Genomic DNA, 27,944 nt, shown 5'->3' with positions numbered 1-27,944 from the left:
TGCCTATTCTGCACATTTCATATAAACAGAATCATAGAATATATGGTTTTTTGTGAATGGCTTCTTTGACTTAACATGATTTCAAGGTTCCTCATGTTGTAGCATGATACATTCTTCTTAATACATAATACATTCCTGTAGTAGTAGCGTGATACCACATTCCTTTTTCTTGTAAACAGCTTTATTGAGCTACAATTCACCTGTTTAAAGTGTACAAATCAGGGGCACCTGGGTGACTCAGTCGGTTGAGTGTCTGACTCGTTTTTTTTTTTTTTTTAAAGATTTTTTATTTATTTTATTTGACAGACAGAGATCACAAGTAGACAGAGAGGCAGGCAGAGAGAGAGGGAGGAGGAAGCAGGCTCCTTGCTGAGCGGAACCCGATGAGGGGCTTGATCCCAGGACCCTGGGATCATGACCTGGGCCGAAGGCAGAGGCTTTAACCCACTGAGCCCAGGCGCCCCTCTGACTCGTTTTTTATTCCGGTTGTGATCTCAGCATCTTGAGATCAAGTCCCTGCATTGGGCTCCACACTCAACAGGGAGTTTGCTTGAGATTCTCTCTCTCTCTCCCTTTGTCCCTCCCCACCTCTAAAACAAATAAACATATCTTTTTTAAAAAAGTGTACAATTCAACTACTTTTGGCATATTCAGGGTTGTGTAACCATTACCACAATCAATTTTAGAACATTTTAATCACCCCAAATTTCATGCCTTCTTATGGCCAAATTGGAGGGGTGTTCCATTGTATGGGTATACCGTAATTTATTTTCCATTTATGAGCTGGTGGACATTTGTACTTTGTGGATATTATGACTAAAGCTGTGAACATGTGTGTGCATGTTTTTGTGTGAACATATGTTTTCCTTTCTCTATGTTTGGAATTGCTGGGTCTGGGATAAACTACATGTCTGATCTTTTGAGGAACTATTAAACAAACCATGTGATTTTTTTAAAAAAAGATTTTATTTATTTATTTGACAGACAGAGATCACAAGTAGGCAGAGAGGCAGGCAGAGAGAGAGGGGAGGAAGCAGGCTCCCTGTGGAGTAGAGAGCCCGATGTGGGGCTCAATCCCAGGACCCTGGGATCATGACCTGAGCCAAAGGCAGAGGCTTTAACCCACTGAGCCACCCAGGCGCCCCCCATGTGATTTTTTTATCCTGATTTTCTCCCTTAACATCAAACATTTGCATTTTCATAAATTACTAGATGGTTTTTGAACACTTGGCTTTTAATGTTTGCAAACTTCCAAATCTTAGTTAACCAATCTCCTGTTAGTGGGCATTTTGATTATTTCCAATTCTCATCATATAAACAGCATTTCGTTGAACATCTCTGGGCATCAGTGTTTTTATGCAGCTCTGGTTATTTCTGCAGACCATTGAATCAACGAGCACAAACGATTTTAAGCCCCGTGTGCATGATGATAAATCGCCTGCCAGAAAAGTTGGGTCGGTTTGCATTCTGGCAAGTTGAGTTTGTACTTTGATTGTCTCTTGAAGTCACCAGAGCAGAGACTTTGGACATCTCTGACCCCATACCCAGCTCAATATGTAGCACACAGTACAAGTTACACAAATTAGCAGGAACGAAGGAAGACCCAGTCTCTGCGTTAACAGAGGCCATGGGATGGAGAGGAGGGTACAGGTGTCCAAAATTTCATCAAGATGGGCTCAACAGGACTACTACCTGGTTGACATGGGGACTCACTGCAGACTCGAGTGGTAATAAGGCATTGTGAGGTCAAGAACCCTCGACGTTGAAGTGGCCAATGTGAGATGAGAAAGCCACCTACTACAATCACTTAGGGACAGACGCTGGTAGGGATGGGGTGAAGACTGATGGTAACTCCTTTTTGTATTTCACTTTGTGGGCAGCAGTCTTTACATGGAGTGCTGGAAGCAGTACCTTCACTGAGCTGGCGAGGTCATCAAACTCTCTGTCCACTTGGATCTCCTACGGAGAAACCCATTACAAGGCGGTACAGCATCACCTTCTTTTTTACTTATACACACAAGGTTTTGAAGAAACATCTTAGGGCAGCTTCTCTCATATGAATGATAATGTCATTACTCCCCAAAACATTAAAGTAGAAAAGGGAAGTGGTTCCAGAGGAGCTCCTTGGGGTCTGCACTATTTTTTGATCTGGGGGCTGATTGCATAGGTGTGTTCTGTCTGTGGAAATTCACAGCCCTAATCCACCTGCACTTTTCAGGATAGACATTATTCCTCAATAACAAACGAAAAGCAAGGGGGGTGAGGGGAAGAATACTAGCACCAGTGGGGCCTTTCTCTACACAGGCCTTTCCTGTGGGGTCTGCTAGCTCATCCCCTCTTCATGATGAGCCTGGCTGTAAGATTTTAGCCCCATTTCACCTATAGACAAGACTGAAACCTGGGAAGGGTTTTGCACGAACTGTCAGGATTCAGAAGAGTTTCCCTTAGGGGCACTTGGGTGGCTCAGTCAGTTAAGCATTTGCTTTATTTTTTTTTTAACATTTTATTTATTTATTTGACAGAGATCACAAGTAGGCAGAGAGGCAGGTGGAGCGAGAAGAGGAAGCAGGCTCCCTGCCAAGCAGAGAGCCCAATGTGGGGCTCGATCCCAGGATCCTGAGATCATGACCTGAGCCGAAGGCAGAGGCTTTAACCCACTGAGCCACCCAGGTGCCCCTAAGCATTTGCTTTTGGCTCAGGTCATGATCACAGGGTCTTGAGATCAAATCCCAAGTTGGGCTCTCTGTTCAGCGAAGAGTCTGCTTCTCTCTCTCCCTCTGCCTAATACTCTGCCTGCATGTGCTCTCTGTCTCTGTCAAATAAATGAATAAAATCTTTAAAAAAAGAAAGAAAAATAATTATTTCTCTTAAAGCTGAGGAGAAAATCTAGGCTGGGGAGATTAGACTAATAACAGTTAATAACAGGAAAATAGTACATTGCATCTAGACTAGTAATACTCTCCAATTCAGAAGATCCCGTATTGGGGCACCTGGGTGGCTCAGTGGGTTAAAGCCTCTGCCTTCGGCTCAGGTCATGATCCCAGTGTCCTGGGATCAAGCCCTGCCTGGGGCTCTCTCCTCAGCAGGGAGCCTGCTTCCTCCTCTCTCTGCCCACCTCTCTGCCTACTTATGATCCCTCTGTCAAATAAATAAAATTTAAAAATCTTAAAAAAAAAAAAAAAAAGAAGATCCCGTATTGATGCCTCAGGATTTGGTCCCAGGCTTGTCTGATTCTCACCTCTGTGGTGTTTCCATTACATTAAATGCTCCTGATACTAACCGCAGGTTATACTGAATAATCACATAGTTTTGCTGAACAGTTTCATATATCATCCCTTTATTTATTTTTTAAAATATTTATTTAAGTGATCTCTGCACCCAATGTGGGGCTCAAACTCACAGCCCCGAGATCAGGAGTCACATGCTCTTCCAACTGAGCCAGCCAGGGCCACTCCCCCACTTTTTTTTAAATGATAGAAGCCAATGCTAACAGGAATTCTCAGAGCAGGAGGGACATGGTCAAGGCAAGCTAATCTTTAGCTTTGGAGCTGTAGAAACTGGGCAGGCAGAAGGAAGCAATAAGGTTGTTTGACATCAGTTGTTCCAAGCCTGAAGGATTGGAACTGTAAAAAACAAACAAACAAACAAAAAATACGTCTCTGGAAAGGTTTTGACTTAAATCTGGTTGACATCAACCAGAATTAGAATAATCAGAATTAGAGAGACGCCTGGGTGGCTCAGTTGGTTAAGCGGCTGCCTTTGGCTTGGGTCATGATCCCAGGGTCCTGGGATCAAGTCCCACATCAGGCTCCTTGCTCAGCAGGGAGCCTAGTTCTCCCTCTGCCTCTGCCTGCCTCTCTGTCTGCCTGTGCTCACTCTCTCTGACCAATAAATAAATACAATCTTTAAAAAAGAAAAAAGAATAATCAGAATTAGAATAAGACTAGACTTCCTTTTAATAACTCATATTTGGGAATTCTCTCCTTAATGTGTAATTGCTTTTAGTTTTCTATATTAAAAAGGCACAAGTGGGGGCACATGGGTGGCTCAATGGGTTAAAGCCTCTACCTTCAGTTCAGGTCATGATCCCAGGGTTCTGGGATCGAGCCCCACATGGGGCTCTCTGCTCAGTGGGGAGTCTGCTTTCCCCTCTCTGCCTGCCTCTCTACCCACTGGTGATCTCTCTGTCAAATAAATAAATAAAATCTTAAAAAAAAGGCACAAGTGAATGAAAAGGAGTCTTAATCTCCGTCAAGGCCACATGAGTGACTCTTCCAGCACCATGATCTGCCTGCAGAGAGAAGAGACCAGATGGCGGGGCAGGGACACTTTGTAAGTACTGAACCTGCAAATCCATGAACAGCAGGCTTTGTGTCCTCTGAGCCACCTATTATCTTGGCCAATGAAGAACCCAGGCAGGGGTTGGAGGTGAGACCATGGTGGTACCCCCCAGTCTGGAGTGGGAATAGAGCCAGAGTGGCTCTGTGATCCAAATTCTGGCCTGGGGGTAGAGGCTCTCAGACTCAGCCACACTAAGCATCAGGGCAGGGCACTTTATTTCTCAAATCCCCACTTTCTGCCTCTAAATGATAACTCATGCAGCTGTTGGGAGGATCACAGATGAGATTAACGAAAAGCTCTTACGGAAAAATCCAGGAGTTCTAGGGCGGACGTTGGATTCTCCTGGACAGACTTTAGAACTCCAAAGCAGCCTTCGCCTCGCATGGGATTCCTGGACATCTGAGAAACACACACACAATTGAGAAAAACCGAGCCCAGGGAGACTGGTGGGTCAACTCCAAAGGGAAGGAGGGATTCCTCATGTCTGCTGAAGTGACTCAGGACAGTCCCACTGTCTCAGCTCAGAAGTCATCTCTGCTCACAGCGTGCCCTTCAGGAAGCTCTTGAGCCAGGGAAGAGGGGAAGAGAATATACACTGGCTGAGTAGCCCCCCATGCCCAACTCTGCCAGATGTCAAAGATAGGGACACACAGGGCACATCCCTACCTTTATTTATTTACTTTTTTTTTAAAGATTTTTTTATTTATTGAAGATTATTTTATTTATTCATTTGTCAGAGAGAAAGAGAGCACAAGCAGGCAGAGAGAAGTCAGCTTCCTGCTGAGCAAGGAGCCCGATGCAAGACTCAATCCCAGGAACCTGGGATCATGACCCTAGCCAAAGGCAGCCACTTAATCAACTGAGCCACCCAGGCATCCCTATTTGCTTACTTTTTAAATTTATTTATTTGACAGAGGGAGCGAGAGAGCACAAGCAAGGGGGAACAGTAGGGAAAGAGAGGGAGAAGCAGAGCTCTCCCGAACTGAGCAGGGAGCCGGATGCAGAGCTCAATCCCAGGGCCCTGGGATCAAGACCTGAGCCTAAGGCAGACCCCTAACCATCTGAGTCACCCGGGATGTCCCACATCCCTGCCTTTAATGAGCTCACCCATCTTGGGGACGAGAGGAAAAGGAAATATCATGAAAACCCACTGTGGTGAGAGTGTATCACCTCTCCTTGGGAGGTAAAGGTTAGGCAGGGGCTAAAACACCTGCCTTGAGCTTTACAGGGGAGGTATGCAGAGCTCCCCTGTAAAGCTCAAGGTAGGTGTTTTAAACTAAGCCTGGATGTACAACTAAGCCTGGATTTACCCAGAGGGGAGCCGCTGACAGGCTTAAAGCTAGGAGGGGTGGGAGCAGGTTTCTGGTTTAGAAAGATCACCTGGTGGGTAGGAAGGAGGGGCCAGAGATGGGAAACTAGCAGGTCCACTGAACTGGAGGGGAAATGAGAAGGAGGAGCATGGAGCCTGGGGATTCCGCAGGAAGCAAGATGAAGGATGGAAGGCATGGGGAAGAAAGGTAGGGGTGGGGCGCCTGGGTGGCTCAGTTGGTTAAGTGGTTAAGCGCCTGCCTTCAGCTGGGGTCAGGATCCTGGGATCAAGCCCCCCACCCCCACATTGGGCTTCCTACTCAGCGGGAAGCCTGCTTCTCCCTCTCTGACTCCCCCTGCTTGCAGTCCCTCTCCCTGTCAAATAATAAATGTTTTTAAAAATTTCACAAAAAAGGGGGGGTGAGCCCTGGACCCCCACTTCTGACTCCATGAGGAAGTCTCCCCCACCCCCCACCCATAGGAGGCAGTCCTTAGAGAGAGATGATGTCTTCAGATTGTGCTTTGTACCCATGGGACATCCAGGAACTGTCCAGCAGGTGGCTGGAAAGGGGGATCCAGAGCTTAAGAGAGGTCTGGACTGTATGGGGGAGGGAGGTGGTGGTGGTGGTGGCAGGGGTGGAGGGGTGGGTGGGAGAGGAGTGAGTCTCGGGCTGGGGATGGGAGGACCACACCATGGCTCCTCTGCTGGTTTAGGGTGCCGAAAGCCAGGCGGGGCTGGACGCCCCCTGGACCTGGCAGTGCTGTCCACTGAGCACTTGCCATCGGCACAGTGGCCCTCACGGACCTGTTCCACCCCCAGTTGTACCCTCCCTTCTCTGTCCTCTGCTCTCAGTCCTGCCTAGCCGCTCCTAGCCCCCTGGCAACCCTGAAGGAAGGGAACCCCTGGTATGCACATGGGGCCTTGGGTAGGTCTGACTATGGCCACTATAGTGACTATAGTACACCTTGGCTGACCTGATGGGCTGAGAAAGAGGAAGGCCAGCTGGGAGGTAGGGTGACACTGCTGGGAGGGAAGGAACGACGAGGGAGGAGTCGGAAGAAGTGCATGGGTCAGGCCAGAGATAGATGAGTGAATGGAAAGGGACAGAAGGGGTCACAAGAGGAAGCCAGGAGGCCCCCCCTCCCTTATCTGGGATTTAGAACCTGTGTACTCCACTGCCAGAGGAGTGGAGAGACGTGGCAGGGGAGGGATCTGTGTGGACATGTACAGGGGGACCTCCCCCATCAGGCTAGCACTCACAACAAGAATCCTCAGTGTCTGATTGACCCGGAGGCCCAGGCCCAGGCTCAAGGCTCCCACTGCAGAGATGCGGTTGTTGCTGCAACAGAAAGACATGAACATTTTGCTATATTCTGAGAAGCTGTGCAGGAGCATGGACCCAGCTGGACTTCACATTCCAGCCTCCACTGATGCTCCAGGGACCCTGGGAAGGTCAGTATGCAAAGACTGGTTAGTGACTCTGCTTCACTGGAGGCTCCCAGTGTTCAGGGAGCTCACTCAGCAAACACCTTGAGCACCGCCCCCCTCCCTAGCAGAGGCCAGCTGCTGCCCCCAGGCCCTCAGAGCTTAGCAGGTCCTCCCACATGTTCCCCCTCCTCACACTCCCGCCATCAGCACCCCATTCCTATCAGCATGACAGCATCTGTGCTGGAAACCACTCAGGTCCCTCCTCACATCCTCTCCTCCTGCTTCTCCAGATGGACCTAAGCTCTGGCCCCAGCACCTCTCTTGGCCACTTTAGCTCTGAGCCAGTCCCTCTCTCCTCTGACCTCTCAGGCCCCAGCTCTGGCTTTGAATTCCAGCCTGTCTCATAGCCTCTTCTGGCCTTAGCTCCTTCCATGGGAAGGACAGAATTGCGTCAGGCAGACCCTGCTCACTCCAGCAGCACCCCCAGGGGAAGTGCTCAGCCACACAGTCCAGGACCTACTGGGCTTCTGTCTCTCTCTTTCTCTGTGGTTTGCTGCCTCTGCTCTGGTTACTTGCCCAGGGCTGGGATGCTGCCTGCGCCTGCAGCAGCAAATCACACAGGGCAGGCCCCCAGCAGTCATCTGCTGAGCAGAACATGAGCGCTCCCCCACACCAGTCTCTGCTGAAGATGTTTTGTTTATTTATTTGTTTGTTTTGCTTTGTTTTGAAGTAGGTTCCCATGCCGAGCACGGAGCCCTGTGCGTGGCTTGAACTCACCACCCTGAGATCGAGACCTGAGCTGAGAGCTGAGATCAAGAATCAGATGCTTAACAGACTGAGCCACCTTGGCACCCCTCTACTGAAGCTGTTTTACATATATGTTTTCAATTCTCAGCCCCCGCCAATGCAGCAGGAATTATAAGACCCAAAGGACAATCCTGAACTTGAGTGAGGGGGCCAGAGCTGGGTACTCTTGGATTGTGGCTCAAGCCCCATCATGGTTAGACTGTGGTATGTTTGCGGATTAAGGTGGTAAACAGCAGGAAGATCTCGGAGTCCCTGAGGCCTCAGGTGACTTTGGACGTGGAGGCTGTGACACAGGGACTACTTTATTTTTCTTTTTTAAAGATTGTATTTATTTATTTGTCAGAGAGAGAGAGAGAGAGAGAGCGCGAGCGCACAAGCAGGCAGAGTGGCAGGCAAAGGCGGAGAGAAAAGCAGACTCCCTGCCGAGCAAGGAGCCCAATGTGGGACTTGATCCCAGGACCCTGAGATCATGACCTAATCCAAAGGCAGTGGCTTAACTGATTGAGCCACACAGGTACCAGGGACCACTTTATACACCTCACCTCATGCTGAGTTCCTCCAACACGTTGTTGGTCTTAAGTGCCTCACCCACTGCGGACGCTCCAGGATCTCCAAAGCCATTGTATGAGATGTCCAGGACTCTGAGGAAGATGTTTGCCTGGAATGCAAGAGTGAAGCCAGGAGACCACTCCCCCACCCCCTGACCCCCAGGAAGGTGGCCAGGGACCACAGCCTCACAGCCCAGGAGGCCTGAGGAGCAAAAAAACACGGACCAAGAGCAGAAGGTTGGAGGTTCCAGGTAAGAATCTTGTGGCTGGAATGATGGTGACCAGGAGACCTGAATGAATGGGAGCATAGCACCAAGGGTGGGTGTAGATGACTCTCAGAGACAGACTTGATGATCTGGCTCACACCCCCTTGGGGACCCAAGGGCAGGTTCTCTGAGGCACAGAGCAAGATCCCAAAGGGGCTCCAGGGAAGGGTTGTTGGGGGACTGTGATGGGGAGAAGGGTAGGAACTTGTGGCTGCACTGGGAAGACAAAGCCTGACCTGCCACTCGTGGAGCAGGATCCCCAGGTCAGCCCCAGGGGAGTGGGCCAGGCAAGGCAGCTGCTGCCATTTCCTGAGGAGAACCCCACAAAGGGAGCCGGCACCAGGGACATCCTGGCAGGGGCTAGGAGCCACCCATTCCCGAGACCTAGGAACCACAAGATCCAAGGAAGCAAGTGGTATGTTTCAGAGCGTGTGCAGGGCCCAAGGGTGCAGGGTATCACCTCAGAGAAGCATCTGCATATGCCCTCAGTGAGCACCAGACCGCACGATGTCCCCCACCAACCATATGCCTATAATATCTGGAGAAGGTATGGAACATTCAATCATAGACCCTTCAGGAAGCATCACGAGAACAAGCATGATGTTTTGGAGTCGTGAAATGGGGCTGGGAAAATTGAAATCACCAAACAAAATATTTTGCAAGCTCTTCTTAAAAGATCCAAGGCTCATTTCTGAAGAGCTGTAGAGACAGGGAGCTGGTACCTGGGAGACCTGTCCCCACAGGACAGGCTAGAAGGGTAGACAGGTTGTAGGGCTGTTCATACCTCCAGTCCCCTAGCAAAGGCTACAGCTCCTGGTCCTCGAAGGTGATTCCAGCTTATATTAAGCTCAGTGAGTCCTGTATTTTCTGCCAGGGCTGGTCCAAGTATCTCCCCTTTAGAAACACCAAGACAGGCCTTACTCATTCTGTACATTCCTTCAAAAAATGATACTAATGACAGTGATGTGCCAGGGTCTCTACTGGGTGGCAGGGTCACCAAGTTGAACACAATATGGTCCTGCCCTGTCCTCAAGGAATTCACATTTAATAGGGGAGATACAGTTGATTCTTTTTTTTTTAAAGATTTTATTTATTTATTTGACAGACAGAGATCACAAGTAGGCAGAGAGGCCTGGGGGGGCGGTGTGAGGTGGGGAAGCAGGCTTCCTGCTGAGCAGAGAGCCTGATGTAGGGCTGGATCCCAGGACCCTGGAATCACGACCTGAGCCGAAGGCAGAGGCTTTAACCCACCGAGCCACCCAGGCACCCTCGGTTGATTCTTGAACAACAGGGGGTTGGGGCACCAAACCCCTGTACAGTTGAAAATCTTCATGTAACTTTGACTCCCCCAAGCCTCAACAACTGACACCTACTGTTGAACCTTACTGAGAACATTAAGTGTTGATTAACACATTTGGTAAGCTATATATATTAGATGCTATATTCTTAAAATAAAGTAAGCTAAAGAAAATATTATTGAGGGGTGCCTGAGTGGCTCAGTGGGTTAAGCCTCTGCCTTCAGCTCAGGTCGTGGTCCCAGGGTCTTGAGATTGAGCCCCGCATCAGTCTCTCTGCTCAGCATGGAGCCTGCTTCCCTCTCTCTCTGCCTGCCTCTCTGCCTACTTGTGTCTCTCTCTCTGTCAAATAAAAAAATATATTACTGAGAAAATCATAGGGGGGCACCTAGGTGGCTCAGTTGGTTGAGGGTCCGACCATTGATTTCAGCTCAGGTCATGACCTCAGGGTCGTGAGATCAAACCCCATGTGGGGCTCCACACTAGGTGTGGAGCCTGCTTGAGATTCTCTCTCTCCCTTCCCACTGTATGCTCCCAATTTCTCTCTCTCTCTCTCTAAAATAAATAAATCTTTAAAAAGAAAATCAACAGAGAAAATACATATATAATACTGTATTTATAAAAAACTTGCATATAAGTGGACCCATGCAGTTCAAATTCATGTCCAACTATAAATACAAATTAATGGAATATGAGGTATCATAGACTACAAACAGGGATGTGTTGGAACAGGGTAGGGATAAACCCAGCCTTAGGCGGGGGTGTCAGGACAGTGAGGACAGAGAGATAACCTTTAAGATTGAGGGTCTCACCACCTGTGTAGGCACACAACAGCAGAGAACACACACAGGAAACTGAAAATGTGTGGAGGCATGAGGAGCACAGAGCACTTGTGGAAATGCCCACAGGCCTGGCAGGTTGGGGGGAAGCCACCAAAATGAGGTAAGAGTGATGGGCACTAGAGAGAGGCTTCGAGGCTTCAATGCTGGGCCAAGTCTTTGGGGCACCAACCAGTTAGTGGTGAGGCTTTAAGAAATGACAAAGCTGGGCTCCTTAGTGGCAGGTGTAGGGTATGGACTGAGGTGGGCAGGGGCAGAGGGGTGAGGAGGCTGGTGCAGCTGTGTGGAGAGAAGGCACTTGTGGGAGAGAAAAGGAAGGAGCAGTGCAGGGTAAGAGACCTTGAGAGATTTTTAGCATATAAAAATGGACAGAAGTCCCACCACCCACCATGTCGCTACTCTGTCAGGATTCAGCCAGTCTGACCTGCTCCCAGTGCTCAAAAGCACCAGCACCAATATGACTCTGGGCTGTCCCCCCGGGTAGAACTCCTGACCCCCTCTTCACCTGGATAACAGCTCCTCATCCTTCTAACGGGGGCTCACAGCATCAGAAAGCCTTGCCTGAGCAGCTGGGTTGTGCTGCCTTGAGCCCCATGTCCAGTGTGCTTCCATTCTTCCAGGCCTTGGTCTAATGACCTCTCTTTGCCTGGTCAGTCTCTCCCAACAGCCCAGAAGTCTCTCAAGAATATGAACTGGGGGGCGCCTGGGTGGCTCAGTGGGTTAAAGCCTCTGCCTTCAGCTCAGGTCATGATTCCGGGGTCCTGGGATCAAGCCCCGCATCTGGCTCTCTGCTCAGTGGGGAGCCTGCTTCCTCTTCTCTCTCTCTCTCTGCCTGCCTCTCTGCCTATTTGTGATTTCTGTCTGTCAAATAAATAAATAAAATCTTAAAAAAAAAAAGAATATGAACTGGAACACTCTGCATGGTCTCAGCTCCTCATGTGGTTTAATAAGGCTGGTTTGAAGAAGGACAGAGGGAAAACAGATGCTCTAACTGAGCAGAACTACCTTGCTCAGGGGTGCCTCCCTGGGTCAGTCAGTAGAGCATGCAACTCTTGATCTCGGGGTTGAACTTGGGTGCAGAGATCGCTTAAAAATAAATTCTTAGGGTAAGAAAAGAAGAAAAGAAAGGAAAGGAAAGAAGAAAGGGAAGGAAGGTAGGAAGAAAGGGAGGGAGGGAGGGAGGGAGGGAGGGAGGGAGAGAGGGAGGGAGGGAGGGAGGGAGGGAGGAAGGAAGGAAGGAAGGAAGGAAGGAAGAAAGGAAGGAAGGAAGGAAGAAAGAAAAGATAGATAGCCTGCTTGGCCAGAACCCACGGCCGCAAGTTGCTTTAGCACCTTGGAGAGCTCCCTGCAAGGCAGCCAGCTGGGACTCTCTGGGCAGCCTCCCCGAAAACAGGACTCTGGATTCCCAACCCAGCACTGGGTCTGACACCCACAGATTCTCAGGTACAGGTATGTACTTTCCCCCTTCCTCAGATACTTCTACTACTGGGAGGAGAGGGAGGTGGTTCCCGCTTTGTAGGTAAGCCCCTTCTTTGCTGAACAACTAGAGGATGAAAAGTTGCCTCTACATACATGAATTGGCCTCTTGAAATTTCAATGCTTAGACTTCATGACCATGACCTCTGTAGCCAACCATGAGGTAGGTGCTACATTTGCCTTGGGTCAGATGGGGAGATCGAGACCCAAGCTCTTCACCCTTCAAGGGAGTCAGCCCCACCCACAAATCCCCACTTGAGGAACAAAATGTTCCTGCTGAGTTTTTCTTTTCTGAGCTGAAGACCACCCTAACTCATTGTGTAGCCTTCACAGGGCCTTAGCTTCCTGCCTTGTCCTTCCTGGCTGCCTCTCCAGTGCTCACCTTTTCACTCTGAAGGCCCAGGGGGACACCTATACTTAGTTTGTTGGAAGTCTGAAATGATTTTATTTATTTATTTGAGAGAGAGAGAAAATTAGTGAGGGAGAAGGAGAAGCAGACTCCCCACTAAGCAGGGAATCCAACAAGGGGCTCGATCCCAGGACCCTGGGATCATGACCTGAGCTGAAGCCAGGTGCTTAACTGAATGAGCCATCCCCTCAACTTCTTTTTTTTTTTTTTAAAGATTTTATTTATTTATTTGACAGACAGAGATCACAAGTAGGCAGAGAGGCAGGCAGAGAGAGAGAGGAGGAAGCGGGCTCCCTGATGAGCAGAGAGCCTGATGTGGGACTCGATCCCAGAACCCTGGGATCATGACCTGAGCCGAAGGCAGCGGCTTAACCCACTGAGCCACCCAGGCGCCCCTCAACTTCTTTTTTAATTTCACAGACTTCTCATAGTAATTTTCTTTTCTTTTTTTTTTAAATGCATTTTTATTTATTTATTTATTTGTCAGAGAGAGAGAGGGAGAGAGAGCGAGCACAGGCAGACAGAGAGGCAGGCAGAGGCAGAGGGAGAAGCAGGCTCCCTGCCAAGCAAGGAGCCCGATGTGGGACTCGATCCCAGGACGCTGGGATCATGACCTGAGCCGAAGGCAGCTGCTTAACCAACTGAGCCACCCAGGCGTCCCTCATAGTAATTTTCTCAGAAGGTAAACAAGCTATCTGGCAGTTAAATTCTAAGGCTGATCCTCAAAGGCCAAGGTTGGGACCACCTCTACTCTAAGCTGCTTGAGACAGAACAGTGATTCCCAAATTTTCTTGATCAGACAAATCTCCTAAGGCACCTATTAAAATGTAGGTGCATGGGCTCTGCCCCGCCAAGATTCTGGTTCAGCAGGTTTAGGGCCCAGGAGGAATCCGTGTTCCTAACCTCTGGTCCCAACTGATTCCTATAATTGATTGGAGTGGTTGAAGACAGACAGGTAGAAGTACATGCTCCTGGCAAAGCAGATAGCCTCTGCAAAGGCCCTGGGCATAAAAGTGGTGAGATCAAGGAATCCAATCAATGTCTTCCACAGCACTTGCAATAAGATCTTCATGCCTTTTGCCAAGATTTGTAGGCTTGTAGCCCCCCACCTCTTCACCCAGAGCCCACCAGCCCCTTCACCTCACAGCACAGCCCCTCTCTCCTGGCTCACTAGCCCAGCCACACCGATATCTATCAGTCTGGGAAATAAGCCTTCATGTTCACTCTTCCTCTGCTTGAAATGCTCTCTCCCTGGTCTTGCCATGGCTGATTTTTCCCACCCTGCACATTTCAGCTGAAATGTCATCTCACAGGGCCCTCCACAGCCACCTAAGGCAAGGGGTCCCCATTCATCCCCATTCATCTCAATTCATCAGGGCAATTCATTCATGCCCTGTTTATTTTGTTGCACCAATAATTATGGAGAATTATCTCATTAATAGGCATTCCTTGAGGCCAGGGACTCTGTCTTGTTCACAACCAGGTCACTAGGGGCTAAATCAGCATCCAGCACAAGCAACAGCAGTCCATGGCAATCTGTGGGATGGATGAAGAGTTCTGTGTGGAAGGAGCGGGAGAGGGGCAGGCCAAAGTGGGACATGGGAAACAGAAGCCAGAGCATGAATGTTCAGAGAGGCCCTGTCAACCTCCACCCACCCCTGCCCCAGGAAGATGGGCTCGAGTGCCCCATGGTGGCTCTGGCTGGATGTTACCTGCATGGTCATTCAGCTGGTTATAGCTCAGGTCCAGGGATTTCAGTCCTGTGTGAGCCAGCAGGAGTTCAGCAAGGTACTGGGCTGCGTGCTCCTCCAGGCCGTTCCCTGCCAGTTGTACCTTCTGCATGGTTGGGTTTGCTGTGAGGGCAGCACAGATTGCCTGGGCTCCCACCACTCCCATCTGGTTCTCCGACAGGTCCACATCTAGGGGTTGGCAGCAGTCCTCCATCAGTGGGATCCAAAGCCAGGTACTGCCCTCTTCCCTCTTCCTCTATCCCCGAAATCTCCAGGCCTGAGGCAGCGGAGGAGGCGAGACAGCCAGACGATCTTGGGGTTGCACAGGGACTGGGCCTCACATCAGCTAGATCCATCCCTTCAAGCCCCAGGCAGCTTCTCTGATGCCCACAACCCCTCCATGTATCCACAAGCTTCTTTGCCTCAGGGTTCAAACAGCCTACTTCGTGGTCTGTATAGGATACCCGTGATGACGAGGTGACCATGGATGATTCCTGCCTGACAGCAATGTACCACACCCACAGAAGTCTTCACCGATGCATTTCTGTGAACTGGCAATGACAGCCCAGGTGACCAGTGCATAGAGCATGTCCGTGAGCTGGGCTCCTTGCTGAGCCCTTCATATGCAGTTTCATTTCATAGCACAACCCCAGGGGTTAAGTGCTATTGTTGGGGCCATTTCACAGATTGAAAACTAAGGCTCAGCGAGGAGGAGCAGGTTGCCTGGGGCCTCCTAGCTCATCAGTGGTAGAGGCGGCATTTTCATCCAGCCCCACTTCTTTCCACCCAGCCCTCCACTCTCTCACATTGCCCATCGCCTGCGTCTCTGTTAGAGGACCCTCTCACCCAGCATTTAGGCAATAGGAGGCCACCATAAGCAGGGGGTTGTTGGCCAGAAGAGGAGGGGGTGGGGGGCAGGCTGGGTCAGGAGGGGAATAGTATCCAGCATTGGGGGCACCACAGAGAGACTAACACCACCCCGACCCACCCCTGCCCCAGCAGCACCAGGTCATGGGTGAGAAGACCTAGCTATGGGGGAGCCCACACCCCCAGGAAAGGGAGGACTCAAATCTGCCCATCTGCCCCAGGCTCAGCACCTACCAGAGATAATGCTGGTTTTGCTCAGGGCACCTGCCAGGGCCTCCACGCCGGCCCCACAGAGCCCATTGTCTCGAAGGTCCAGCCGCTTGACAAAGGGATTTGAGGTCAATGCTGAAGCCAGAGCCCGGGCACCCTGGGATAAAGAGGAGCCTGAGGGACCTGGTCCTTCCCAGGGGTGAAGGCCCCAGACACAGCTGGCCACTACCCTGGCTCATTTCCAGGGCTCAGTCCACCCAGTGCTTGGATGGACCTCTCCTTCCCACATGCCCAGGGGACACCTTCTTATCCTTCTAGACTTCACCCAGATCTCACCTCTTGGAACCTTCCCTGGCTGCCCCCCCCTCAGCCAGTTAGGGGCCCCCTGCAGACCCCCCAACCATCACACTGAATTCTGTCATGGCCCTGATACCACCTGACACCCAGATGTAGGGATGGTACATGTCTGACACACAGAAAGGCTGGGGAGTGTGTGGTATGGGCTCAGGAAGGGGCCACTCCCATGGCTGGTGTCTCACGGGTCCTGTCACTTCAAGCCTGGCTCCAGGGTCTCTCCAGGGTTACCTGGGGCCCCAGGCCACGGTGCCGCAGGTTCAGCTCTGGGGTGCGACCCTGGCGCAGGAAGCAGGAGGCCGGCACAACACTATGGGCCTGGCAAGATCTCAGGTAGAGGGTGTTCTTGGTCAGTTCTCCAGGCCCACCGATGCCTGACAGAAGACAGGGAGATGATGAATGTGGGTCCCTCCCCAGGATGGATCCCTCCCCAGACACAGTTGCCTACTCCCTGCCCTGTGTCACCATGCAGCCTTTGTTCCCCTCTAGAAGTATTTCTTCCCGTGCTAATAGGGACACTGAAAGTCTGACAAAGCAAGTCCTTTCCCTAAAGTCACACAGCTAGTAGTTAATCCTGGCAGAGCCAGAATTAGAACCTTTCTTGTTGGACGTCAAAGTACATGCTGTCTTTTCCACTGGATTACAAAACATATACGTTTTGTGAATATTTTATAGGGGAAGAAATCGAAACAATTCTAAGTTCTATACATTTAATAGCTTAGTTGTTCCTGTGGGTTGGGAAAGCGCCCTGATCCTATTCCGGGGTGGGACACCCCTTCTTACACTGTTTGGTGGGTTTAACATCGCTCACTTTGGAGGCATTTTCTAAAGGTGGAACTCCAGACACCGCCAGGAGCATTGTGAGGAGGGCACGGGGCTAGCTGGAGGTGCTGCCGGCAGTCCCACAGGTGTCCCACAGAGGGGTGCGCTCTCTACTGGACAGGGATCTCTTCCTCACTGGGCCCCATCCTACCCCCTCCACCCCTGCTATAGAAGCTCCATAGGTGAGGAGACAGGCCTGCGCTCATCCCTGCCCGAGAGCACCTTCCATCTCCTGGTCGGAGTCTGAATCAACGACCGAACCCTCCTCGGTCTGTGGGGGCCCAGCAAGACGCCCAGAGGCCGCTGCCACCTCTTCCTCCTGCTCTTCCTTCACCCCCAACCTCTGGCACCGAGCACTCATGGTTAAGCCGATCTCTCAGTCCCTGGCGCTAAGGCCGGAATTGTGCCGCACAGCACCTAGAGCGCAGCCCGGGAATATGGGCGGACCCTCCGGCTGAGTTGACCAACCGAATGTGGCGCATAGCGAACAGGCGCCCGCTGCAGCCAATAGAGACGAGCCTCCCCGGGAGCCGTCGCCCGGGCAACCCGATGTTGTTGGTTGCTACAGAAACCGCCACTGGAGTGGGCCGACCTTTAGCCTACTCAGGTTGGGCAGATGAGAGCATGCGCCAGGGTTCCAGCATCGCCCTCACACCTTCCGCAGACTGAGGCACACGGCTGACCCCAAAACCTCTGCTTTTTGTCCCTACGGTCCGCGGGCGCGCTGCACAAAAAAGCCTCGGTCACCCTCCTCTCTGGAGCCAGAGTCACGCTCTCATTCTGGCTGCCAGTTCTCTCTCCTGCTCTAGCGTCGCCTATGCTGCTTCCTCCACCAGGACATTCCTCTCCAACTTTGCTTGTTGAACTTCAGAATCTCCAAGTGTCAGCTCAGAGGTCACTTCTTCCTGAAGCCTTCCTTGAGTCGTCCTCTGGGTTCCTGCAGCCCCCGTGCTGCCCTCTCACAGTACATATGACACTTGTCATTTCCTCCTCCTCCCCTCCCCCAAAGAAGTGAGGCCAGAGGGTAGGGTTGCTGGGCGGGGCTTCTCCTTTCTGTGGGGCCCTGGGCCCCCTCAAAGGGAGGGGATGGGAGGTCCTGGGCAGCTAGGGCTTGGGACTGAACCCAGGGGGGGGGGGTGGAGGCTGGATCTTGTCCCCAGTGGAAGTGTCCCTTTAATAGCTTGCTGGCCTGGTCCGGGTAGGCTGATGCTGTACCTCCTTCAGCAGTGGCTGCAGCTGTTGTGCTGACTCATGTGCTCCAGCAGCCGGCAGGAGCTGGAAGCATGGGCTACCCAGGGGCCATGGCGGGCTGGGGGCTTCTGGATTACAAAACGGAGAAGTATGTGATAACCAGGAATTGGCGGGTGGGCGCCCTGCAGAGGCTGCTGCAGCTTGGGGTCATGGCCTACGTGGTGGGGTAAGAGAAAGGCTCCTGGGCCACTCTTGACTGGGGGGATAATGACTGGGCCTGCTGGGCTGAGGGCTGACCGCTTGACTTTTCGGGGGCTGGTGGTAGCAGAGGGGAGCAGGTTAGGACAGGGGAGGATCTTTTTCTGTCTAGAGACCAGTGGATACAAGGGCAAGCTGTGTGCTTGTGTCCTGTGTGCCCACCTGCTTCCTTTCCTGGGCCTTGTTTCCAGGCCCATATTGATCTCTGGGCCCAAAGCAAGATGGGTCTCCATCTATACCCAGGAGGCCCCTGGTCGGGCAGGAGATAGTCCTTGATGCTTGGGAGAGTTGTAGCACTAAGGTCCCTATAAGGATACCAATTTTAGCTGGGTCAGGAAAGTCTTTAAGGAGGAGTTGGGCCTAGCCAGGACAGGGGGAGGGAGTTGGTTGGTGAAGGAGCGGGTAGTGGGCATCTCTAAGCCCATGAGGGCCTGATAGGGGACACCCACAAAAGGCACTGGCTCTCCAATCATGGTTGGAGCTTCTTGCCTGTGCAGGGTGTTTGGGTGGGAAATGAGGCTGGAGGGGAGGCAGGGGCCCTAAGTGCTGGACTGGAAGCCCCGAGGGTATGTGAAGAGAAAGGCTGAAAGGGTGGGGCCCATGCGGCCACTGCTCACCATGTAACAGGGAAGTCCTGTCGCTTCTTCCTAAGGTGGGCTCTCCTCGCCAAAAAAGGATACCAGGAGCGAGATCTGGACCCGCAGATTTCCATCATCACCAAACTCAAAGGGGTTTCGGTGACCCAGATCAAGGAGCTGGGTAACCGGCTGTGGGACGTGGCGGACTTTGTGAAGCCACCACAGGTAGGTGCCTTGGTCCTGCTGCCAGGCGGTGACACTTCTGACACCACCCTTGCGGTGAGTGTGTGCATGAGGGGCGTGTGATGCGTGAGCGGGGCGCCGGCACCTCATAGGGCCAGGCTTGGGAAGGGCCTTACAGAGGAGTGGTACCTGGGTGGGGCTTCCCAGGGTGTGTAAGAGGTTTCCGGGTGGACAAGGAAATAGACCAGGAAGCCAGGCCGGAGTAACTTGCCTTTACAAAGGCTGCCCCTGGAAGACTGAAATATTTAGGAACTCAAGGCTGGAGCTTGAGGGTGGGGCAGGAGAAGCCCCTAGTGGGAGGGGCTCGGGGTCTGGAGCTTCCTGAATGCTCCCCTCCCCCACCTGGGGCACTGCTGTCAGGTGCCCCTCCTGTCCCTTTCACGTAGCGTTTCCAGCTCCTTCTCGGACCCAGATTGTCCAGAGCCTCGGTTTCTACCTTTATCCTGCCAATGCCAAAATTGTAGCCCCAGTGACCACCTCCCACGAGTGCAGCTGCCTCCTGGGTGAACACCCACCACGTTCAAAGAGCAATCATCTCCCTTTGCTGGTGTGGCTTCTTTTCATCCAGTGAGGCCCAGAGCTGGACCTGTGTTTCCCTTCTGTGCATTCTTTCTCCTAGCGGTGTTCACTGATGCCTGGGTCATACCTGGATGAGGCCATGATCTTCTAGTGGGTCCCCCAGGGCACACCACCCAGCAGCCAGCCTGAGCTTTCCTACGATATCAGTCAGAGCCTGCCAGCCCTTGTTTCCACTCTGGGGAGACTTCCTTTCCATGGTGGTGGCCACTAAGTCCAGATCTTGACCACTGTCATACCCACTATCTGCTTTCCTTCCTGGGTCACACATAGCACACACACATAGCACTTGGGTGTCAGCCACCTGTCGTTAGCCACCCTTTGCCCAGGTGGAGCTCATCACCTGCTCCCCTGGTCCCGGACCACGCGTGCAATTGAAGGGGGCGACCTACCCCTAACGTGGGCAGGTCCCCTGTCCAGCTCAGCTCTGGATCTTCAGTGCCTAGAAGCAGAAAGATCTTGGACAATTCTGGGTGAGAGAATGAGTATGAACATGAAAAATACACTCGTCTCAAAGTGGCAGCGGTGGGCTCTCAAAATGGTCAGAACCACCACCACCCCCAGCCTCTTATCACTGCTTCAACTGGCCTCCCTGGAGACACTTTCCTGGGGCAGAGTTGATGATGTGTTTAGGCCAGGACACTTTTCCCCAAGCTGAGGTGCCAGTTCCGGTCTCTCCTTTTGGGGGAGGGAAGCAGGGACCAACCCTGACGCTTGCTTTCTAGGGAGAGAACGTGTTCTTCTTGGTGACCAATTTTCTTGTGACGCCAGAACAAGTTCAGGACAGATGCCCAGAGGTAAGGCTGCCCGGGAGCTTCCCAGCAGTTCCCTAGTTCCTCTGCCAGCCCTGGGTCACCAGCCACGTCCCTCCTTCTTCCCACATAACTGAGGGTTCAGTACATGCTACCATCTCTCAGGCACTGAGCTAACACCTTTTTCTGAATCATTCCACTTAATCTTCACGAATACCCTGCCTGGTAGGAATCACTGCAGTCCCATTTAAGATGAGAAGACAGGGTCTCAGCAAAGTAGACTCACATGCTCAAGGATGCTCAAAGCTCTCCAGCCCCTGGACCACTGAACTGTCTTCTGGAGCCTTCCACCATAGCATTCTGTGAGATGTCCAGGCCCTTCCCAACCTGGTCCCACCACTGGGCACTCACCAGCTTGTCAGTATAACACCCAGAACTGGGTACAAGGCTCAGGTGAGCTCTAATAGCAAGAGGCAAGCTTAGAAGAAGAAGATCACCTTCTCTTTCCTTTTTTTTTTTTGCGGGGTGGGGTAAGATTTGTTTATTTACATTTAGAGAGAGAGCATGGACATGTGTGAGTTGGGGTTGGGGCACGCTGATGCAGAGGGAGAGAAAGAATCCTGAAGCAGACTCTGGACTGAGCAAGGAGTCCCACTTGGGGCTCAGTTCTAGGACCCTGAGATCATGAATTGAGCCAAAATCAAGAGCCTGCTGCTTCATCGACTGCTGCTAATCACCCGATTACCTCCTCTTTTCCATACACAGTCTCTATTAATGTGTCCCAAGTCAGCTTCCATTTCTGTGGGCAAACACAGCACACTCCTGGTGATGCTGAGGTCAGGGTCACTTATAGCCTCTAGATATTTTTCACTACAGTTCTGGTCACACCAGAGTCTCTCACTCCCTATTCTTGTCTGTTTCTCATCCGAAATCACAGGTTTTCCACCTGAAATCTCACCTTCTCTCCTTGCCTAAGGATGTCCCACAGTTCCAGTGCCTGTCACAGAGCACACTTGCTCTTCTCTCCAGCAGTGGGTTTTTTTCCCCAAATTTTTTTTATTGGGATAAAATGCATAGAACACAAAATTTACCTTCTTACCCATTTTTTAAGTGTCTGGTTTCTAGCTATGGATTTTTTTCGAGTGGTTGGCACCCAGGACATAGCCCTGGAAGCCTAACTCCATGGTGACCCTTTTTAAAAATCACAATTAACGGGACGCCTGGGTGGCTCAGTGGGTTAAGCCGCTGCCTTCGGCTCAGGTCATGATCCCAGGGTTCTGGGATCGAGTCCCACATCGGGCTCCTTGCTCAGCAGGGAGCCTGCTTCTCCCTCTGCCTCTGCCTGCCTCTCTGTCTGCCTGTGCTTGCTCGCTCTCTCTCCCTCTGTCTCTGACAAATAAATAAATAAAATCTTTTTAAAAAATCACAATTAACATTTAATTACTTATAGGGCTGGAGAGTGACTGTGGGGTCACCTGTTCCCTGTGTCCTGGTTGTTAGTGGCGCCACAGATGCTGGGGGCGTCACACGTCCCAGGTGGGCCCTGTCCGCAAAGGAGTTAAAGTGTGTGCACAAAGGATGTGCAAATGCCCATGATATCCTTCCTTTTCTAAATGTTCAGAAGACATCTAATTAATATTCAGTGTGTAGGCTGTCCTGAAATTTTGCTGAAGCCATCCTTCTGTGTCCTCTGGAATCCGTGTGATTCCTCTTTGCCTTGTGTCCCAGCTTTGCAGCTTCCCATGAAACTTATGGGGCTGGGAAGAAATTCATCAGATTTGACAACATGGCTTCCTGAGATGGTCCAGCGTTCCTGCCAGCTCCTCTTGGGGGTCCTGGTCATCCGATCCCTCCCACATGCACTGCTCTCCTTGGAGAGTAGAGCCTCTAGCAGATACCTGCTGAGCCTCAGGGAGGGGTGTGTGTGTGTGTGTGTGTGTGTGTGTGTGTGGCCATGGTGGGGGGAGGGCAGGACCAATGCTGGGGATGCAAAACTCCACCCCTTGTACCTGGAGCAGTTCCTACACAGGGAGCCCAGCCAAGGAGGCAGTTCCTGTGATGCGGGCAGAGGTTGTGGCTGGAGACCCAGGAAGGCGTGTCTGCCAGCCCAGGGCCTCAGGAAGCATTTCCCGCAGGACTGCAGACTCAAGTGGGCTCTTGAGCAAGTCTGAGCAGAGGGAGCTGTGTGAGAGGAGGCACCTCTGGGGTCCCCTGCTGTGGAGTGGGGTTGGAGCCTAGATCTGGATTAAGGGGGCAAGGGGGTAGCCTGACATCTCAGGGGCCCTGTGAACTCTGCTGAGGAGCTGAACTTGATCATAGCTGCATGGTGGAGGCAGAGATGGTCTCTGCTGAATGAAGGGAGGCAGATGAGGCAGAGCCCAGGCCCTGTGGCGGTCATCATGGGGTCTAACTGGAGGAGCTGGTGGTCCAGCTGGAGTGGAGAAGAGGGCTGGACTCAGGACACAGGGAGCCCTACTCTGTCCTCTGCCCACTTATCACAGTCCCAACTCCCCATGGTCCCACTGTCTCATTTGGCTTGGAGTCCCTGAGCCTTTCTTGCTGGCACCGCGTTCCTCTGGCTACCTGAGCCCTGTGACCCCAACAGTGGTGTTTATTGTTGGCGTGGCGTGGAATTGTGTCTGTGAGAGTGTGCCCTCCTCTCCAGGGCTCTAGGGCCCCCAGAAAGCTTGCCACATCCCCCTTCTGACTGATCCCTAGAATATGGTGAGTGTGCAGGCACGAATGTCCCTGCTTTACAGAAGAACAAGCAGGGAAGGGACTAGTCTGTGGTCCTTCAGCAAGTGTGTGTGGTCCTACCTACTTCCCTACCCAGACCCCGCCGACCAGGGTCCTGCCCTTTGTTCCCCACACCCAGTGCCTCCACCCTGGCATGAACTTGCACTTCCCGGAGTCCCTTCACCTTCCTTGTTCTGTCATCTGAGTTGGACCAGAGGGTCTGGGTCTCTGGCTAGGAGAGAACCATGAGGAAGGAAGGAGGCTTGCTCCGCCTTGGAATATAGCACCTGCTTCTCCACCTGGCTGGGTGGGGGACTGCTCTTTTTATTTGTATCCCCCCCAGCTTTCCTATGTGCCCCCCCCAACTCAGGCATCTCTATGGAGCTAAGGTGGAGAGGGCTGTGTCCCCACAGCTTGCAAGTCTGGGTCACAGAGGGGAGACACACCCCGGGCCCTTGGCAACTCTGCTTTCCCCATCTCAGCACCCCTCCGTCCCGCTGGCTAATTGTTTGGCTGATGAGGACTGTCCTGAAGGGGAGACGGGGATTCACAGCCATGGTAACGTGGGCCCTTTCTTCCAGTGCCTCCCCTGGGTGGGGGCTCCAGGGGCTGGGCTGGGACCCTGGGTGGCTCTTGAGGGCAGGCCTGGTGGCGCCTCTGCATCTCTTTTCTGTCAACGGCCCCCTGCCCCTGCCCGCACCCCAACCCCGGTCCCCTGACCCTGTGGAAATTTGAGGGCCTGGAGTTTGTCTTGTGTTTTCAAGGCATAAAAACGGGCCAATGTGTGGAATTCAACGGGACCCACAGGACCTGTGAGATCCAGGGCTGGTGCCCCGTGGAGAGCAGCACTGTGCCTGTGTAAGTGTCCCGTTCCCACCCCTCCCACCTCCAGGGCAGGGCCCCAGAACTGCAGAGTCTGCCCTGCATGAACTTCCCTTCCACCACAGGAAGCCCCTACTGGTCCAGGCTGAGAACTTTACCCTATTCATCAAGAACACAGTCACCTTCAGCAAGTTCAACTTCTCCAAGTAAGCGTGGGTGAATCTTGCTGGCCCCAGAGCCTGCTAGTGTCCTACCTAACCTGAACCTCCCCCCATTCCCCTCCCCAGGTCCAATGCCTTGGTCACCTGGGATGACACTTACTTCAAGCGCTGCCGCTATGACTCACGCTACAGCCCCTACTGCCCTGTGTTCCGCATTGGGGACCTCGTGGCTGCGGCTGGAGGGGTCTTTGAGGACCTGGCATTGCTGGTGGGTCCATGAGGGGCAGGGCTCCAGGAGGGCTCAGGGAGAGGGTCCGGAGCCTCTGTGCTGGTGAAGCAGTGATGTGCCCTGTGCAGGGAGGTGCCGTGGGTGTCCGAATCCACTGGAATTGTGACCTGGATGCTGGGGGTTCCGACTGCCGGCCCCACTACTCCTTCCAGCTTCAGGAGAGGAGCTACAACTTCAGGTGCAGCCCCCACTGCCCTCCTGCTCCTAGGCCAGGTTCCCCCTCATCTGTCCCACCGTGGCAGCCAGTACCCATCACACAGCGGTCCACCCCTCCGGGCACCCTGCTGTGTGTCCAAGGAGGGCCCCAGGGACAGGAGGGGTGTTCTCAGCCCCAGGTCCCCCAGCACAGGCTCTGGTCCAGCCTCTCTCCTGATCCAGTACCCCCCTCTGTGACTCTTCACCCCCAGCCCCTCCCCCACGCCATCCCACCTCTATCTAGCATCTCCCTCCTCAGCACACAGGGGGGTTCTTTTTTACTTTTGCCTTAGGTCTTATCTAAAAGTTCTCAAAAATCTATAGAAAAGTACAAAGACTAGTACTGTGAACACCTATACCTATCCACCCTTCATCTGGGTCCTCTAGGGGTTTTTGTTTGGGGGAGGTTGGGTTTTATTTTTTAACATCTTGCCACATTTGCTTTCTGTCTCCCTCTCTAGAGTGAGCTGGATATATTTAGATAGATTTCAAAGGGAACTATTTGAAAGTGAGTGGCAGACATCTGACACTCTTCCTCTCGACACTGTTCTGAGAATGAGGACCTTCCCACGTGACTGCTGTCCCGTTGTCACACTCAAGAAATTTAACATTGGCAGAATAAATCTAATATTTAAATTTCCCCAACTGTGCCAGTAATGGTCCTTTATCTTTATTTTTCCAATCCCGGGTGGACTCAGGAACCTTGCGTTGCATTTATTGTTACATCTTTGAGTCTCCTAAACAGACCTCCCCCATCCCGCCAGAATCCTCCTGCCACTTCCTGTCACCTGGTCATTGTCACAGATCTGCACCCAATAGCCACTGGGCCTGGAGATGATGCTCCTTGACACCCCTTCCATGCTTTAGACTCACACAGCCCAGGGCTTGCCTCCCTACCTGCCCTCACCCCCACTACCAGTGCCTGTGTAGGGACCCTTTGGTCCCCTCTGCCCCCTCAGCAGGCAGGGAGCTTCCAAGAGGCGGGTAGGTCCCAATTTGTCTTTCCCCTGTGCTCCCAGCCATGACACAGGGCTGAGACAGCCCCTTTATAGAGTCAATGGATGAGTAAGAAGGAGGCCCCGGAGGGCCAGGCCAGCCCAGGAGCGGCAGCAGAGCAAACCACCCGACTTTCTTTCCTGCCCGCAGGACAGCCACCCACTGGTGGAAGGCCTCAGGTGGGGAGGCCCGGAGTCTGCTCAAGCTCTATGGGATCCGCTTTGACATCCTCGTCACCGGGCAGGTGGGACGTGTTGGGTGAAGGCAATGGGGGTTGGGGGGGTGGGGGAGATAGTCATAGCCCCAGAGGCTCAGTCCAGGTCTGTCTCAGGCAGGGAAGTTCGGGCTCATCCCCACGACAATCACTCTGGGCACTGGAGCAGCTTGGCTGGGCGTGGTGAGTCTGGCCAATGTGGGCTCCCTCTGGCTACAGTGACTGTGAGCCCAGGCCTGCCAGGTGCACACCAAGCACCCCAACCTCCACCGTGCATGATGTTGTTTCTGGGGTGAGGGCTGGGGAGGCGGCCAAAGGGCAGGCTGAGGGCCAAGACACAGGTCTGCCCTGCCTCTCCCAGATCACCTTCTTCTGTGACCTGCTGCTGCTGTACGTGGATGGAGAAGCCCATTTCTACTGGAGTACCAAGTATGAGGAGGTGAGCTGTGAGCCTGTCCAGACCCGGGGCTCTATATCGCTTTGCACAGTATTGACCAGAGCCCTGTTCTAATGTTCTCATCTGCAGGCAAAGGCCCCGAAGGTCAGCTGCAGCCCTGAGCAGACAGAGCCAGCTTCTACACCTCCGCACGTGGCTGCCCAGCTGTCTTAGACGGGACCCAGTCTGGGAACCAGACACCAACACCAAAGTGGCCATGCCCAGGCTCCCCACCCCCCTGGCCCATTTCTGTGGCTGTTTCCTGCTCTTTGCAGGGTAGGGGCCCCATCTTGGGGACCTGCTGGATAAAGTCCCAGCAGGAGCAGGGTGGGGTTAGGGGAGAATTCCACCCTTCCACTCCCAGACAGACTGACCATTCCCTGACTCCAGCTTCAGCAGGGAGCTGCCTGGGTCAGGGGGCACAGAAGCCAGTTTTGTATATAGACTCGCAGCAGAACAGGTGCTGCAGGGAAGGGGAGGCCCTGGGGCACCCACGTGGCAGGGCAGTGGGCCAGTGGGCATCCTGCTGTCTAGGTCTAGAGAATTCTCTCCCAGTCTCTGTCAGTGTTCCCAGTTCCCTGCTTACCAGCTGTCAGCACTGGCCCTCCCACTGGCTGTGGCTGACTCCAGCCCTCCTCCCTCTGCCAGCAACCCACCCTTATTGTAGGTAGAGTTCCCCCATCTCAGCTACCCTGCATTGGGATCTGTGTAACCCAGCTCTGAAGCAAGGTAGAAGGAAGCCTGGCAAGAGGAGTTATCTCCACTGCTCTGGTGTTGGGTCCCCTGGGACAGGTTCCTACCCAACTCTGGGCCTTGACCATAAAATAAAGAGTGGGTCAGCAAATAATCCAATCCCTTGAGAACTCCAGGCAAGGGCAAGACGCCCTTTGGTCTCACACCTTCCCAGTTTGTGAGCATCAGCCCATCTCTGGTGGTAGCCCTTGGGCTTTGGGGTTTGGGATAGGGAGGAGAGGGTAGAGGAGGTGAGATGGTGGTCACTGGGTCCTTTGGAATCTTCTATAAGCTTCCTCATTACCCCCTTCCCCAGTCCAACTCCTAGAACCCACACCCTGGAGCCATGGGGGTAGGAAAGCTGTACTCTGGAATTTATTGCTGCCCAAGGTCATATCTAAGAACCTGTCCGGGCATCTGCTTGTCCCAGCCTGAGGCAACTGCATGCAGGAGACCTTGATCATAACCCCAGGCAGAACCCAGTGGCTAGAAGGAATGTCCCTAACAAAGGACACAAAGGCCCCCAGCAGTCTGCCTTGGTATCTTTCTGGGGTCTGAGTCTCTCCTGCTGGAGAATGTCCCCTGTCCCGGAGTCCCCTGTCCCACAGTCAGGAAGGGAGGAACAAGGGCTGCAGGAGCCAAACTCCCTGTGTTCCCAGGGCAGAGGCAGGAATTTGGGAGTACCCACCCGAGGGAGGCGAGGGGCTCCAGGTGTGCTGGTTGCTTGGTGGCAGAACAACGAAGACCACATGGGGAGGGCTGGGGCTCGGGCTCAGGCTGGGCTAGCATCTGGAACCATTTGGCTTCTGGAGCCTCAGCAAAGCCTCGGGGTCTCTGCTGCTTCTCAATCCAGAGAGCAGTATCCATGGGGAGGCAGGTTCAGGAGAGCCAAGGGAAAAAAACATGGCTCTGAGGCCCGGTTATTGGAGTGGGGTCCCATGTACCTGGTTGTCCTCAGGGGCCAAAAGAAAGCCGTCATAGCTGCAGAAAAAGTCAAGGAGTAAAGCCTGCTAAAGCCAGCAGCTTCCTGTGTTGTCCTTCTAGGCAGGATCGGGGGGACTTGG

The 27,944-nt window shown here is 52.7% G+C and overlaps 2 protein-coding genes across 2 annotated transcripts; one reads left to right on the top strand and one right to left on the bottom strand.

Moving 5' to 3' along the window:
- Nucleotides 1-1,145: 1,145 nt before the first annotated feature.
- On the bottom strand, nt 1,146-17,087 carry LRRC74B (leucine rich repeat containing 74B). The gene is made up of 9 exons (XM_044241055.1): nt 16,924-17,087; nt 16,111-16,253; nt 15,550-15,682; nt 14,431-14,637; nt 9,484-9,593; nt 8,428-8,543; nt 6,911-6,989; nt 4,645-4,740; nt 1,146-1,959 (listed from the first exon to the last, which is right to left on the bottom strand). The coding sequence occupies exons 1-9, from the start codon at nt 17,060-17,062 to the stop codon at nt 1,804-1,806; spliced, it is 1,179 nt and encodes a 392-aa protein (XP_044096990.1). The 5' UTR covers nt 17,063-17,087; the 3' UTR covers nt 1,146-1,803.
- An 873-nt stretch (nt 17,088-17,960) lies between these two features.
- P2RX6 (purinergic receptor P2X 6) lies at nt 17,961-26,328 on the top strand. The gene is made up of 12 exons (XM_044241054.1): nt 17,961-18,118; nt 18,803-18,953; nt 20,273-20,344; nt 23,518-23,593; nt 23,800-23,893; nt 23,983-24,063; nt 24,145-24,286; nt 24,376-24,485; nt 25,649-25,742; nt 25,830-25,895; nt 26,074-26,151; nt 26,239-26,328. Exons 1-12 carry the CDS (start codon nt 17,985-17,987, stop codon nt 26,320-26,322), a joined length of 1,182 nt encoding a protein of 393 aa, XP_044096989.1. The 5' UTR covers nt 17,961-17,984; the 3' UTR covers nt 26,323-26,328.
- The last annotated feature ends 1,616 nt before the right edge of the window (nt 26,329-27,944 follow it).

This window comes from Neovison vison, chromosome 3 (assembly GCF_020171115.1).
Source record: "Neovison vison isolate M4711 chromosome 3, ASM_NN_V1, whole genome shotgun sequence".
Taxonomy (NCBI): Eukaryota; Metazoa; Chordata; class Mammalia; order Carnivora; family Mustelidae; genus Neogale; species Neogale vison.
Note: the sequence above shows the minus strand (reverse complement) of the source record. Positions and strands in the feature narration are given on the sequence as shown.

Excerpts from the sequence above, each read along its gene's own strand:
- LRRC74B (XM_044241055.1), bottom strand. The coding sequence starts at position 17,062 with ATGAGTGCTCGGTGCCAGAGGTTGGGGGTGAAGGAAGAGCAGGAGGAA. Across the intron at positions 8,544-9,483 it reads CCTTTGCTAGGGGACTGGAG|GCAAACATCTTCCTCAGAGT; the intron begins GTATGAACAGCC and ends CTTGCATTCCAG. Across the intron at positions 6,990-8,427 it reads TTGGAGGAACTCAGCATGAG|CAACAACCGCATCTCTGCAG; the intron begins GTGAGGTGTATA and ends TTTCTGTTGCAG.
- P2RX6 (XM_044241054.1), top strand. The coding sequence starts at position 17,985 with ATGGGCTACCCAGGGGCCATGGCGGGCTGGGGGCTTCTGGATTACAAA. Across the intron at positions 20,345-23,517 it reads TTCAGGACAGATGCCCAGAG|CACCCCTCCGTCCCGCTGGC; the intron begins GTAAGGCTGCCC and ends TCCCCATCTCAG. Across the intron at positions 26,152-26,238 it reads GGAGTACCAAGTATGAGGAG|GCAAAGGCCCCGAAGGTCAG; the intron begins GTGAGCTGTGAG and ends TCTCATCTGCAG.